This window comes from Pleuronectes platessa, chromosome 8, assembly GCF_947347685.1.
Source record: "Pleuronectes platessa chromosome 8, fPlePla1.1, whole genome shotgun sequence".
Classification (NCBI taxonomy): Eukaryota; Metazoa; Chordata; class Actinopteri; order Pleuronectiformes; family Pleuronectidae; genus Pleuronectes; species Pleuronectes platessa.
This window is the reverse complement of record NC_070633.1, coordinates 22,931,397-22,946,544: the sequence shown is the minus strand read 5'-3', so window position 1 is coordinate 22,946,544 and position 15,148 is coordinate 22,931,397. Positions and strand designations below refer to the sequence as shown.

Genomic DNA, 15,148 nt, shown 5'->3' with positions numbered 1-15,148 from the left:
TAAAAAAAAAACTGGAGCACATGAAGTTCTGGGCTGAATTATTCAGCGCAAACCGACATCCTTTAGCAGCCAATACATTATTGAACCAATTAATTACACTGCGCTGGGCTGCTTCTGGATAAGTCCCACTGTGTATGTATGAGCATTGCATGTGAGTCACAGAGCGACTCATCCCATTCAGCAAAAGTTCTTCTTTCAACATCCAGATGAAATAAAAAATATCATAATTGCTTTCAAGTTAAAGTCGATTTTCGAGCTAATTCCCCAATTGTAAAATTGAAGTTTCCTTAAGTTTACCACAAATGTCATAGCGTCCCTTCATCTGTAATTTGTTTTAGTCATAATTTAAAAAATGTAATTATAAGTTAGGTTCTGTTATAGCTGCAACATCTCTGGGTTTGTAAATAAATAATTGACTATAATTATATGTACGTTTGTTGAAAGACCAGAAATATATAAAGTACAATTCAAACATTTGAGTCCTTGATTTATTTGAATGTAAGTGTGTGTAAATGTTGTATTTTTTGTTCCGACTGAATGATCCCCTGTGACGACAAAGGTCCAGTTTCAGGCCTTGTGCTTGCTGCAAATTGAGCCCTGGACTTTCCCTCTCTGTCCTCAGTGTCCGTTATCCCTAACTCTGTCTGATATGGGATTAGTAATGAGAGCATCCTTAATGAAGGAGCCTCCTCTCTAATTAACTAACACGCTTAAATTTGCCTGAGGTGAAACTAGTTCATCTGTGTCTACCGACCCAGACAGAAACTTTTTGGGTGAGAATTTAAAATCTAATGGGAGAAAACTTTATATATATAAAAAATAAATTACAAGGATATCCAATACACTCATAGCATCAATATCAAAGTCACAGATTTATTACAAATTCCTTGTTTGTTTGACTAACAATGGCCACGGAAGAAGAGACCTGCTGTGTTTCACGTCACTGCCTGTGTTTCAGTCCAGTTCAGGGTCCTGTCTCAGGTCGCAGAGAAGTGAGGGAGGACGTAGGGTCAGGCACGTTACGTCCTCAGCGGCTGCAGCTCACACAGGGCTGCAGACCGTTCTCGTTGCAGGAAGTGCACTTGAGGGCTTTGAAGGAATCCGTGAAGCAGTTGCGAAATATGGACATCTTGCTGCCGTGGCACGTTGGGCATGGGATGAAGGCAAAGCCCCCACAGGACTGGCACGTCTGGGGATGCTGTACCCGCTGTAGGGAAGTGGATAGATGACAAGAAAATAAACACTTAATATTAGACATTTCACACCTGGATTTACAAGGTTTTAAATCAGCTTCATAGTCTGAATGATATTAGAAGTTCGATGCTGCTACTATAGAATATAAGAATATAGCACAAGGACTGACAACAATCCTAGCTTTGTCCAAAAGTGTAAAAACACAATGTAGCCTCCTCACCATGAAGCAGAAAGTATCATTTAAGACATATGTTATATCGTGAGGATCGTAATTATGAGCGATCACGTTAGAATGTCAGCTAATTATTCTGAGGTACTGATATTTTTAACCTCAGCTCCTACTTGAGAACATCATCTTGAAATGTCAACAAATGTGTTAAAATGGCTGCCATTGAATTGAAAAAAAAACACCAAGTCATTAGATATAACAGATGCTAATCGGTGAGCTTCAGCGGTCCTTCTAGGTGTTTCCCTCCATTTCCAGTCTTTGTGCTAAGCTAGGCTAACCATCTCCTGTCTGTAGCTTCATTTTTAGCACAGAGTAGAGTGATATATATTTTCTCATCCGACCCCTGTCAATAATCGTATTTTACAAAATGTTAAACTGTTATTTTGGTGTACAGCTGCAGATAAACTGTATCTAACTGTAGATTTACAGATCTACTGTAAACACAATAACGTCATGTTGCTGGCTCAGGACTAATTAGTGGATGCATGACCTTTCAGAGCCTCATTCTTCAGTAGCGGCCTGCCGTGACGGGGAGTTATGACGTAAATGTCATCACACTGCTCTCACTTATGAAGTCTAAACTCCAGATTAGAGCTAAAGCCTTTGAAAAGGCCAGTGGCTGCGTGAGCGACGTTGCTGCTGCAGCTCAAAGTGAAAAATAGATTTGCACAATCTGGGTTCGCGGCTCAGAGGGATGTGCTCCGTGTCCGTTTGTGGGTTTGAACAAATGTGCTGGAGGCACTATCAATAAAAAGCCCTCCATTACTGATGGTCTCTCATTCATGTGCATGCATCTTTAACATTGCTCATGTTTTATTGACGACACGACTAGTGATGGGGGTTGACTGCTCCTGTTTGCATGTGTTCATCTAAATGGCTTTGGACAAACACCGAGCGTTGATTTAGTATCTCGACTCTATAATCACCTTTAATATTACATGTGCTGCTAAATGTAGGAACGATTCAACATGTCAGCATGTGTCAAACCAAGTGGCTGATCGTACATTTAACCACCATCAACTATTCAAAGTGTGATTTTCAAAGCAAACCAACCTCGATTTTTATCAGAAGATCTTGAAACTCTCCTGATTCATTCATACCGAGTATTTTCTCAGCACCCTGCAGAACAAGAAATGTCAATATTCAATATTTAATAAACTTTAGAGCATATTGATATCAGATATTATTATGAAGAAGTACTGACCCCTAGGTAGTGTCCATCAATGAACACAACTGGTAACGAAGGAGGTTCTCCCACACGTTTGCACCGCTCATCCAACTCCCTCCCATACTCGCTGTTCAGGGCGATGTTCTTCTCCACAAACTTCACCCTGTGGTTCTGGAAAATCTTTCTGACCAGCTCGCAGCGCTCGAAGGTCGTCCTCACCACACGGAAACTGGTCGTGTAGATGACAATCCGCCCAAACTCAAGCAACAACTCCAACTACAAGGGAGGAAACACAAGGTTTACTTTAATATATGCACATTTAACTTGACCCTCAGAGACGTGGAAAGATTACATCATGTTTTCTAGGCGGCAGTAATATGCAGATTAAAAAACTGATCAAAAACACATTGTTACATAGAAGTTTTATCGATTCTGATGTTTGACAAAGTGAAAATGAAATACTTCCTGCTATTGAATCAGTTTGAATACAGTTATGATGTCTAAGACAGAGAAAACTTTGAAGTTTGCAAACAAAGACACAATTAGTCAGACGACTCTGAACCGAAAGCACATTTAGTATGAAGTCCTGTTAGAAATTAAACACATCATTATGTGGTGGTCAGGGTTGATATTATGGTCTCTAACAAATAGACATATGGACACAGAAGCATAAGAAACAATGTTTGATTAATTGTGACAGTTCAGCAGGTCAGAGGTCATCAGCTGAGTCGGCCTTCTGTATTTGTGGCCCAGGAAGGATTTGAGTTCACACAGCAAAAAGAATGCGGTCACATTATTCCCAGACCACCTCTGAATGTGGTCTGAGATGCATTCAGGTCCCATCTGGGTGCACTCAGACTTGAACCTGAGATCAGATCACTCAGGACAGAAGTCTGATTGGGGTCAAAATGCAACGAGGATTCCACCAACTGACATCACATATACGTTAATACCACTCTCAAGCCTGTGTTTGTGGGACTACGTGTTATTACTGGGTTATAACTTATTGCCTTATTAGAAAGTGGTGCCACACTTTTTTTTAAAACCACTTATTACAACACATTATGTGTTATCCGAATGGCTTTCAGGAATTAAAACCACTTCAGAAAAGTACAGCACTGACTTAAAGACTTTAAATGTGTTCGTCCTCCCCTCAGCTAGCTTCCTTTGGTCTGCATTTACTTTAGTGAGAGTTTAGAAATCAATTCACTGTGCAGAGGCTGGAACATGATTGAAGATATTGTAGGTTGGTGCGCCCACTCAACCAGGTGAGCTACTGGGCTTCAGTTCTCCTGGAACGGCCGCAGGTTCTGTCCCGACGGTGCCTTTTGCTGCATGTCTTCCCTCCTCTCTCTCTCCCACTTCCACACTTAAATCTGCTCTCTCAATTTATCTATAATGCCCCAAAATATCTTTAATAAAAGAGAGATACTGTTGGTGGACCGTTCAACAGAGATACTGAATGTTATTGCAGATGAAAATGTGGCTTAAGTTGAAAGCTCTGCACAGCTTTAGCTTTCAAGACAACATGCCAAATCCGACAGCTACCTTCTAAAAGTGAGAAAAACCATTGCACAATGTAATCAGAGCTTTCACGTTTTTTATAATATAAACGCTGACAATAAAACAAAGAAGTTTTTTAAACAATGCAAAAGATTTTCCTTCAGGACCTGGATCATACCGCTTCACCTTGGTAAGCATTTAAACGTCACCCTTAAAGAAAGATTATCTCTCTTAATCACGGTGAGAAGCTTTATCTGCTCTGTACCCAGTCTCCACCTAACATCACACAGCAGTTTCTTCCACACGACCTTCTGCATCACCTCTGAATCAGCGTACGGGACGACCAAGACTTACATCAGAATAACAAACACTTCTTTGTGCCGGGACACTAGAAAGCGAAGTGCAGAGAATTCATTAACCTGATCGGTTTCTCTCGGAACACTTAACGAAATGCATCATCAATCTTTAATTGCTCTGCGACCTTGTCCTCTTTTGTGAGCTTTTATCCTGGCCATACACCTAGGTGGAGCTCATACCTGTAACTAGACTTAAGGACAGGGGCTCGTACTGATGGGAACTGGAGCTAAAAAAAAAAGATGTGGTTTGTGAAACAGGTTATTTTGAATCAGACGAGTTCCAGTCGGATGTGGTCTACTCACACTGTTGCAATTGGGAAGGTTTTCAAACAGCGTCTGACCTGCGCTGACTTTGTGCTTGACCCCCCTCACAGTCCCATTTTTACTGAGTATGTTGACCCTCTTGGTGGTGAACGACCAGTCCTTGGTGGCCCCCGCATACATGAGCAGGTCATCGGGCTCGCTCCCGCTGTCGTCCAGCTCCGAGCCCATGTATCCATACAGGTGTCCATGCGGCTCTCCACTTGTGGAGGGGGTGCTGGCTCTGTCAGTGTCAGAGCTGCTGGTGCAGTCTGACTCCAGGGAGTCCGAAGGCCCTTCATCCTTGAACATCTCCTTCAGCACCCGGCCGCTGTTCCCAGAAGCCACTCGGAACCTCACCCGCTTCTGGGGCTTCTCCTGCCCCTCCGTCAGCATCGTCCCCTCCATTGCGAGCCCTCTGCTACATTACATGCTCCGTACAGCACCGCAGCTCCCTGCCTCTCCTGCAAAGATAAACATGCAGCTCAGACACACTATTTTGTTTCCCATGGATTACTAGCAGGTTTAATCCTGGGTGCTGGAACAGATCTAAAAACAACTGAGCGTCTGTAAGCTGCCTTACAGTCACACTCACACTGCAGTAAATAATACATGCATTTCCTCCATGGCAACCCAGCAAGCTCAACTCAAGTAAAATGATCGTTGTCTCTGAATTATTCATCACAGTTTACACAGTTTTCACCAAAGCTTTGACAGAAGACTTTTAATGGTCTGACTTGATATGCTTTAATCAAACAAACAAACATGTGTGCCTCTTGGGATAAACTGTGAGGCAAAAACAGCTTCTGCATCGGTCACATTAAAAAACGTATTACTGTCATATTTTTAATGTGGGTGAGATTCTTTAAAATTGAAACCAAAAATGACTGAATCATTAAGATGCCAAACACCTGAACACACACAGCCACTCAGCATAAACACATACACAAATAACCCTGCACTGTGACATAGCACCTTGCATAAGTTGTAGCTACTGGAGGAAATTTCATGTCTTGAGCAATATCTCAACATTTATGCTACTAATTATGGGAGAGGCACGTGACACTTATGGTTCCTAGAAAATGTATCCAAACAACTTTTGTTGATCCCTCAACTTTTTATTCAGTGCCATCGTCAGGTCAAATTTGAGATTTATCAAATATTTGGGTTTATGAATAAATACATCCACTGCTGGCTGAGAACTGTATCATGTGTACATGAATATTCTTTACCTTATTTTAACTTTTTAATCCTCTAATTTTACTTTGTTTGAACATTGACAGATATTTTTTTGAACTTAAATTATACCTGTACCCTTTAAATGTTTTATGTTTTGGCTTGTTGCTTTTATTTTATCCCATTTTTTTTTATTTTGTCAGTTTTTTTACACTTTAATTTATATGGTTTAAAAATGTAGGTCTCGCTTTATCTTAATTGTCATTGCATACACCACCAGAATGTGCAGTTAGCATCTAAGTAGCACATAGCAAAAGTGTACATAGATATTCAGTATATCATTTATTTACTTCTGCGTGTAGCTTATTTATTTATGTATTGTTGAGTCATTCATTGATTTGCTTATTTATTTTCAATTTTGATCTTCAATAAAGAAAAACAAATATATACAGAATGACTAATTAACTAACAATGCAATGACCGTATAAAGGGTTGTTACTGTTTTTACAGAAATACAAAAAAAAAACAATAATTATGTCATTATGGCTCCAATTTCAACAACAAACTGGAAGTTTCCTCAGGTGCAACAACTTTGCTTCTTTTATTATGAAGTAAAATCTCCTGTGACATTGTCCATGTGCATGAAAACATGACGTCAGTGTGTATTCCAATTGGCTCATTACTGTGTTACACCCAGAGTGGAGGTACAGGTGTTCACTGGGTGTCCTCACACAGCAGAAGGGGACCAGACCGTATAATGTGTCACAGTGACACAATACCGCAGCGTGTCCACTGAGACGCCACCGCCAGTTCTTGTTTGATGTGTACGTGTGTGCGTGTGCGTGTGTCACAGGTGATGAAGCAGCTTCCTGGAGATGTGACACATCAGCTCATAGCAATGACAGCACCACTCTGCTTGAGTGCTGCAGTTTGGCCTCTGAGGTACAAGTCTCTCTCTCTCTCACACACCCACACACACACACACACACACACACACACACACACACACACATGCACACACACACACACACACACACACACACACACACACACACACACACACACACACACACAGCATACCAACACCTGTTTGTATCAGCTCGTGCTGATCATTAGAGAAAATCCATCTCTGTCTAATGTGTCACACCAAGATCTAATGTCGTCCTGAGGCTGTAGTACTAATATGAGTCTGGCTGTTTTTCCGTCTTTTATTGATCCACACTGACTCTAATTCTCCTTTAAACTGTTTTTCATTCTGAGAGCTTCACAGCAGTTATTACAATGTGTCCTGTAAAGGCTCATTGCATAATATTGCTGCTGTTAGCCAATGATAGAGGCCATTCAGGTGTCTAGACTTTTACGTTACTGTCTGAGCAGCTGAGGCTGGAAAATGCATCAAATGTGTTTCAACATCATCCTAGAACTTGAGTATTTTCTTTATTTCAAATTGAGCTCTAACTATGTGTGACTGACTGTATGTCTGAAAACGGTGTCAATTCCTCTGTTGATGCATATTTTCATTCGTGTTTACCTGCAAACCATCTCGTTCCCTGATTTGGTTGAGTGGTGCATTGCTCCATTACCCCTGTGGACACATGGACTAGTTTGAAAAACAACTTTGTAAAATCTGCAAAAGAAATGATAATGACCTCAAAAAGTATCATTCTTGATCGTTGGTTTTTGGAGACACCAAACCTATTTATAAATATATAATATTTATTCTTTCATCCGAACAATATTTTATTTTGTTGTAAATAAACTATATGTCAAGGTCAGTGGATCATACTGGTTTAAGTAATGACCAGTTTGTGTTTCAATGTTTGACTGTACATGTGTTTCAATGTTACATGACTGATGCTGTTTGTGCTTTTTGAAATGAAAGAGATCCATCACTATGATATGATATGATATGATATGATATTATATTACAGTCGTCCTGGCTGGATTAGAAATTCTCCATTTTGTCCGTCAGTGTCTGGATAAAGCTGCTTATGCTGTGAGCTGAACCTACCAGCTGAACATACTGTTCTTATAAATGGAATAAATCAGTCACGGTCTTTACATATCATTTTCATTTTAATTAGATTCACTTTTTTTTTTTTTTTAATCATGGAGGAACGTTTTCTCTTTCATTGCTCCCCTCACACACCCTGTAGCTTTCTGAGACACTATCCTCATTTGTCTTATTACAACGAAAAACTCCCATGGACTCAGTTAAAGTGAGACAACAGTCGATGAGACGAGATAGAAAATACATGAAAACAAGTGTCTCCACTACTGCAAAGACAGGATGGGGTGGGGGGGAGACAGGCTTATCTGAAACACACCCATGTCATGTTGAGTCAAGCAGCCATTTTATCTCACTTTAGCACATTTGGAAAAGACACCTCTGAGATGGTGTCTATTCACGTCTGCTACACAAACCTCACATGCACTCTCAACCTGGAGAGCTTATCTCTGAGCCTCCTCATCAGTACTGCTAATGTCGCGTCGCCTGTCACCTCAGCCGCTGTTAAAAAAGCCATTTGAAAAGATGAATACTTCAGCGCTCTGTAATTCCACTGCTGTTTGTTTGCTCGGCTGTGACTGAGAGGGAAAAGTCAAACAGTGCGGTTTGATGAATGGCTTTCATTTGGTGCCGCCTGGATAAAGGATTGCCAGTGGGATCTTTGTGTTTACTCCACAATATGACTGATTTGCATGATATTATTGAATTTGTTGTAATGAGACAGAATCGGACTGATCTATCCCTTTTAAACGATCTCTTCCCTCCGTAAAATCTGTCTTGGGTGATGCTGGCGAGATTGAGTCTCACATTTGTGATCAATAATTGTGAACAGGACTTCAGGACAATGACTCCACAGTGATTCACCATTTGGGATTAGTTGGCCATCAAACCATCCCACGCTTCCCTGACTGCAGATCAACATCCACAAGGGGGCACAATGCAATTCAATTAAAGCTATAAGCTTCACGCTGCCAAATCACTCCCTCAAGAGCTGTATTGAGGGGGGATGAAGATGCAGGGGGATGAAGATGCTGCTGTGGCTGCTGTGGGCCTCATGCTTCATGACTGCACCCATTGGCTGGGTTCGATCAGAGAAGTGACTAATAATCAAATCAATGATTCAAAGATTCATTTTTCCTATCAGACCCGCTCCGGTGGCGGTGAAATTGAGAAATAATCTAAAGCGCCCTCTTACTTTGCATAAAATGAAGCATTAACTGAACCGTTCTGTGCCGAGCTAAATGTAAATGTCCCTGAAATACAATTAACGTATAAATCAAGCTGTGGATGATGAATTACTCTGCATCTGCTAAGCACTACAGCATTGAGGTTACCTGCAGGAGTCGACCACTGCAACAGCTTAAAGGACTTTGGGAAAGATACTGGTGAGGGCAGTCCATCCTCTATAGTTAACTGGATACCTTCTTAAAATCATCCGGGAGCCACAGAGGCTTACATGCAGAGTTTAGTCTGAATTAGTTTTTCCATGTTTTTTACTCAACGGCAGCAAAGTGTTTGTCTGCAGAGACGAGAGGCTCCATCGTGGAGGGTTTCACTCATCATCATCATCATACAGCCCATTGAACATCTTCTTTGTTAACTGCAAAGTCACTGCAGTTTGATGTGGAGAAGCTGACAAGAAGAACTTATCAAAATCTTATAATTATTGTGATCATTAGGTCGAAAGTTATCAGGATCAGAAATACTTTTTTGATCCCGGGGGATTTGGGGGTTTCGTTACAGTTCCTCCAGCCAAGATTAGAAATATATACAGACCACGATAATGAGAATAAAGGGATATACAAAATACAGATAAGAGTATAACATTAAGAGTTTTTACAAATATGTGCATCATAATACTCTTTATAAAAAGAAGCCAAATAAGTACTTGAGTGTGTCTTTGCTACCAAATTAATCTATGGCTCCAAATGGTTTTGAGTTTTGTATCTTCAGATGATTAAACTGACTTTTCTCCACCCATATAAGGGGAAACTTGGTTCTTTAGTTTGTCTGGAAAACAAAAACTGAATTGGAAGATTCTAGTTTTTTTCCTTGAGGTAGGTGTTTAAAAACTGGGTCAACCTGACTACAAATGATCAGACAGCATACTTTATAATTGAGTCAGAGAAAATTAATAGATTTTGATTCTAACAAAGCTTAAGGGTTGGGAAACACAAAATTTGATAGAAAATTTGTTAATGTATTTTCATTTTTGCCTTTATTACATAACTCAGGGATAACAACTAGGTCACGAGGACGCCCCATATAACTGTTGTTTTCGCGTTGGAATTAATAAAGCAACTGCTAATTTATTTTGTGGACAAAATGAAATAAAGAAGAACTGATTCTAGTATCAGTTCATTGTTTGTCGTCTGGTTAGCTCTTTAGTATGCACTGCAGTCACGTGCAGTCAAAGCACATATTTACAATGCAATATAGCAAATAAAAGCATATGATTGAACAAAGGTGTTATCAGTTAAATGTGTTTAGGTCACACTGATCAGTAATAAAACAAACTGCTGCTGTGTGTAACTGACACAGATTTTTACAGTGCTAGAAACATGGTTTAACTACTCTTTGTTTGGGCTGGATTCGCTACAAAACACAACACCAAAACGCACGCACAGGCACACACGCACACGCACACACGCACACACACACACACACACACACACACACACACACACACACACACACGCACACACACACGCACACACACACACACATAATCGAAGAGGCAGGCTTCTTGTCACTGTTGCTTAGCAACGGCGGGAGCTACAGAGCCAAATCCCTGTGGTGGCGAGCTGATGTTGAATTAGTCGGAGTGGGGGGAAAGAAAGGAAATCTTTAGGAAAGATGTGTCTGTAGCAGGCACAGGAGGAGGTGGAGATGTTCAGGTGCTCGTGTCTTATTTTTGGATGTGCTGAATCTTTAACTTCAATGTAACACAATCTGTGTGAAGAGGACACGACAGTTGCACTAACATTTTGAGAAAAAGGAAAAACATGCTGATTATTAACATTGATTCATTTTGTTGTTACTGAATATCTCTGTTGAAAGAGGTGTTGAACACAGATATGCATTGTGTTTTTATATTTGCTGTACTGCATAGCTCATACACAAATAGAATGTTTTCAGGTGCAGCAGCATAATCTCATTCCCCCCTAATCCTCCTCCACAGTAAATACAATTCAATTTTCACAGCAAATATGGAAATTATTACCACAGATTCCCTGATTAGTTACTACGAAAGATCTTAAATTGCAAGAAAAGTGCAAATAGTCTGGCATTAAACTCTCTTTAAATAAAAAATGGACCTGCACAGGACTCTGTCGCTGCATCACACACACATCAGACAAACTGTCGTGAGTCTGTAACACTGCAGTTCTCTCCGGCGACTGCAGTGGTGCTGCTGCTGTACAAATGCTGTCGCCAGTGTCATTTGCATTTCAACTGCAGTGGGGATGAGAACCTCACGGTGTGTGTGCAGCGAGCGAGCAGTCACAGCAGAGACACCACTGTTACAGCTTTCTTCATTTTTTTTTTGATTTGCATATACCGCTTTTTGATGTGTCCTATATTTGGGAGGCGAGAGTCTCTGTGATGGAGCAGCAGAGTGACAGCAGAGTGACACACTGATGAGGGATGTAAAGCGAGCTGGAGTAAATCACCCAGGATTAGACCTTCTGCTGAGCTTGTCTCTGGACCATAATCATATAATAGCACAGTGACTGACACTAGTGTCTACTACAACTGCTCGATAACATTGTTTTGGGGAGAAGATGCTGACGTCTTCCACTGCAAAAACATTACATTTTACATATTTGTGAGTTTATTTATTCCCTCATTTAAACAGCTTTTTTATGGATCGATAATTTTAGTTATTTGTCCATATCCTGGAGAACAAAAAACCCTATCCTGGCTTGGGAGAGAGAGGACACAACGTATGCCATATTGAACTATTGAACATACAAAAAACATCTGACATTAGGCAGTTTAAAGAGTAAAGTGTTTGTTATTAGAGGCCTATTCACAGGGTGTCATATTTAGCATGCAATTCTTATCTGGCTCTGCATGGTGCCAGAGCAAACTCCAAAGTTTGTTTTGCCTCTGTTAGGCCAGGTATCTAATACATTACAATTTTGTAAAGCATTATTATCAACAATTCATTATGTCTTTGGTCAAATAACATAACAAATACTGAATATTTATATAGACTGCATTAGTGTGATATTAGTATATCACACAGTAATTTAATAATACCATTCCACTGTGTTATATAAAATATATGATAATTTGTGAAGGAAGAAGTATTCATCTTTCACAGCTGAAAAAGTGCAGAAATATTCTCTTAAAATCTTGCATATCATACTTGAGTACAAGTAAAAAGTATTTACATAGAAATATAGTTAACATACCAAAAGTTAAAGGACTCACAAAGCAGAATAATATATGATATTGCATTATAATTATTGATGTATCAATGTGGGTATATGTAACGTACATCATAGATTAGTTGTTCATTGTGATTTGTATTATATGTATCTCAATGTGTATACTACTATTATCAAAATATTTCCCTCTGAAGTGTAGTGAAGTAAAAGTGTCGTAGCTTAAAAATGGAATTACTCATGTAGTTCAAAATTGTCCTTACTATAAGTGTCGTACCCAACTCAATACACTTTGATACTTTCCACTACTACTGCTAATAACAGCCGACATCATGCTTTCAGTTTCGTTTTAAAAGTATATTCCAGATATAACTACATTAACCATATATATGTGTGTATATTTGTACTAGCAGATATGATTGTAATGATACTTATTACATGTAAAGATTAGTGCATGTCATATATTATATTCCCACTGAAAGAAGTGCAGATATAAGGTCAGATATTGTAAAAACGAGTTTATGTGGAGACTTTCCCTCAATGATCAAACACTGACAGAGTATTAACTGTGGCGGAGGATATCTTTCTCTAGCACTGCAGCGAGTATTAATACATGAATACTTGTATTTTATATACAAAGAAGGCTGAGATGTGGTAACTCCCACCCACTGTACTATTGTTGTGTCTTCAACGTGTGAACATCTACTGCAGAGGGGGGAGCACCCACACCAACAACTACATTCTTGGCCTGTTGTATAAAAGTATGTAAATATTAACATAAATTTACAATAGAGATGCAAAGAACTACTATGTTGTATTTTTTATTCTAAAAAAAATGTATTTTTGTGCGAGTAATGGTTAAATGGCTTTCCTCATGTTTACTCACCCCCCCTCGCTGCGGCTAAAAGTGGTACGGTCCGTCCCCCTCACTTGACTGGATGGTAAATCCGACTCCGCTCCTCCAGACTGGCGGCGTGTGTCGACTCCTTAATCCGCCGTGTGAACCGGGATGCTGGGGGAGATCCGTGAGGCGGTGGGCTCCTGTTCACGGTCCTCTCACCAGCGGGAAATGAATGTTGACTACCTCTCGTAAACACCTTCCACCCTGCTCGGCGGTACCCGCGCATGAGAGCGACTCCTCCGCTGATATTTCACCCGTTTTCTGTGAGTCTTCAACGGCGGCAGCAGCAGCGGCAGCAGCAGCAGCAGCGGGGGGAGCAGAACTAACGGCCGCGTTGACAGGTGCCGTCTCCCGGCTCTGCGCGGAGAGATGCCGCCCGTCCAGAGAACCGTGTCGGATCTCCGCACCCGGTCTGAAGGTATGTAGAGACACCTTAAGTTCGCGGGGTGTGTTGGAGGAATGTTCCGAGCACCCCGGTCCCCATTTCACGGGTGTTTCCTCGGCAGTGCTGGAGGGCCGGCCGGCAGGTCAGTGGAAGTACAGTAACACCCCCCCCCCCCCCCCCCCCCCCACCGAGGGCGGAGGCTCCACAGTGGATCCAACCGTTTAATAACTCGTGATAATGCAAAGTTGTTTTTAAGATAAACACGAACCCTGAGCACAAAGTGATGCTGAAGTCTGATGCTGTTGCTGTGTCATATCTGCAGAGGAACTATCAGGGGTTCCTTTAAACAAAGGCTCTTACCGTAGCTTCTTGCAGCTGTGGTAAGGTAAGGTGCCCCCCCATCCACACCCAGCAAACCAGGCACCCACATACACAGAGGGACCCCCCCCCCCTTCAGCACGGCCGTGTCCTGATCCTACCCTCCTCAGTGGAGTAATGCAAGCTCATGCTTCATGGTAGTAGCCACGAGTATGACAGCACGGAAATGTTTATTGAGAAATATGAGGGTTACAAGTGAAACAGTCCTACTGTGAGGACATGTTCTATGTTACAGCTGCAAAAAGAGAGGACAGTGGAGTAAACACTGAGTTAAAGCACTAGATCGGTTAAAAAAATACAATAAAATCTCCAGGAAGGAACTTACAAAAAACAGAACTTGTTCAACGTAGACAGAATATATACGGTGCAACAACGTTGGACATAAAGAAGTAATGCTTTAAAATGTACCATAAGCCAAATTTAGTATTAAAAGTGAAATTACAGAATTTCAGAGCAATTTATTTCATTACAATTATTGATGCATTCATGTGCGTATCACTTTAATGTGGCTAAACTTTTTCTCATGAATGCAGAGAGGTAAAAAGTGCTATATTTGCCTCTGAATTGTTGTCTAGCAGAAGTACAGCGTCACAACAATCAAGGGGGAATATGCGTATCAAAGTTAAGTGCATGAGGGAATGTTCATTCCACGTCTGACGATAACAAGTGTCCACCAAATGCCATCTCCAGCAGCGTGGGTCTAATAATACAGCCATTGTGATTCGGCTGGGACCCCTCTGTTCTTCACTGCACCAGTAACTTTCCACTGCATCTCCTCTGTGTTTGCCAGGGAAGGAGGATGCGGATACAAACACGTTGCTGATGTGATTTGAATACTTAGAAAGGGATCTGTTTATTTTAGTGCTGCTCAGTAGCTTCGGATGTCGAGGTGTGTTTGTTTAACCAGGGGAGTGCGCGTATGGCTGCTGGATATTATGCAGGCACATTACTGGCTGCAGGTGCACAGTCTGAACCGGGTTATTTTATGACGTCTTTAAATTGGTCCTCACACCGTTTTGTGGCCGTCCCTGACCTCTGACTTCTCTGGAGAAGGAGAAAGAATTTATCTGCAGGGATCAATAACATCACAATATTTATGATGCTTACTGCAGCTTCTGTTTCTCTGCATAGTAAATTCAATGGTGCCTTCTCATTTTGA

General features: G+C 41.0%; 2 protein-coding genes across 8 annotated transcripts in view; one reads left to right on the top strand and one right to left on the bottom strand.

The window, feature by feature from the left end:
- Positions 1–852: 852 nt before the first annotated feature.
- On the bottom strand, positions 853–13,766 carry grxcr1a (glutaredoxin and cysteine rich domain containing 1 a). The gene is made up of 5 exons (XM_053428448.1): positions 13,212–13,766; positions 4,754–5,214; positions 2,628–2,867; positions 2,477–2,542; positions 853–1,207 (listed from the first exon to the last, which is right to left on the bottom strand). The coding sequence occupies exons 2-5, from the start codon at positions 5,156–5,158 to the stop codon at positions 1,028–1,030; spliced, it is 891 nt and encodes a 296-aa protein (XP_053284423.1). The 5' UTR covers positions 5,159–5,214; positions 13,212–13,766; the 3' UTR covers positions 853–1,027.
- Positions 13,275–15,148, top strand: part of atp8a1 (ATPase phospholipid transporting 8A1) — a 95,181-nt gene continuing 93,307 nt past the window's right edge. For all 7 annotated transcript variants that reach the window (XR_008339487.1, XM_053428441.1, XM_053428442.1 and 4 more), the window contains exon 1: positions 13,275–13,644. Coding sequence is in view for 6 of the 7 variants with exons in the window: in XM_053428441.1 (XP_053284416.1) it covers positions 13,596–13,644 (49 nt within the window). In the remaining variant the exon portion in view is untranslated. The remainder of the gene's footprint in view (positions 13,645–15,148) is intronic.

Excerpts from the sequence above, each read along its gene's own strand:
- grxcr1a (XM_053428448.1), bottom strand. The coding sequence starts at position 5,158 with ATGGAGGGGACGATGCTGACGGAGGGGCAGGAGAAGCCCCAGAAGCGG. Across the intron at positions 2,868-4,753 it reads ACCTTCCCAATTGCAACAGT|TTGGAGTTGTTGCTTGAGTT; the intron begins GTGAGTAGACCA and ends CCTCCCTTGTAG. Across the intron at positions 2,543-2,627 it reads TTGATGGACACTACCTAGGG|GGTGCTGAGAAAATACTCGG; the intron begins GTCAGTACTTCT and ends CTTGTTCTGCAG.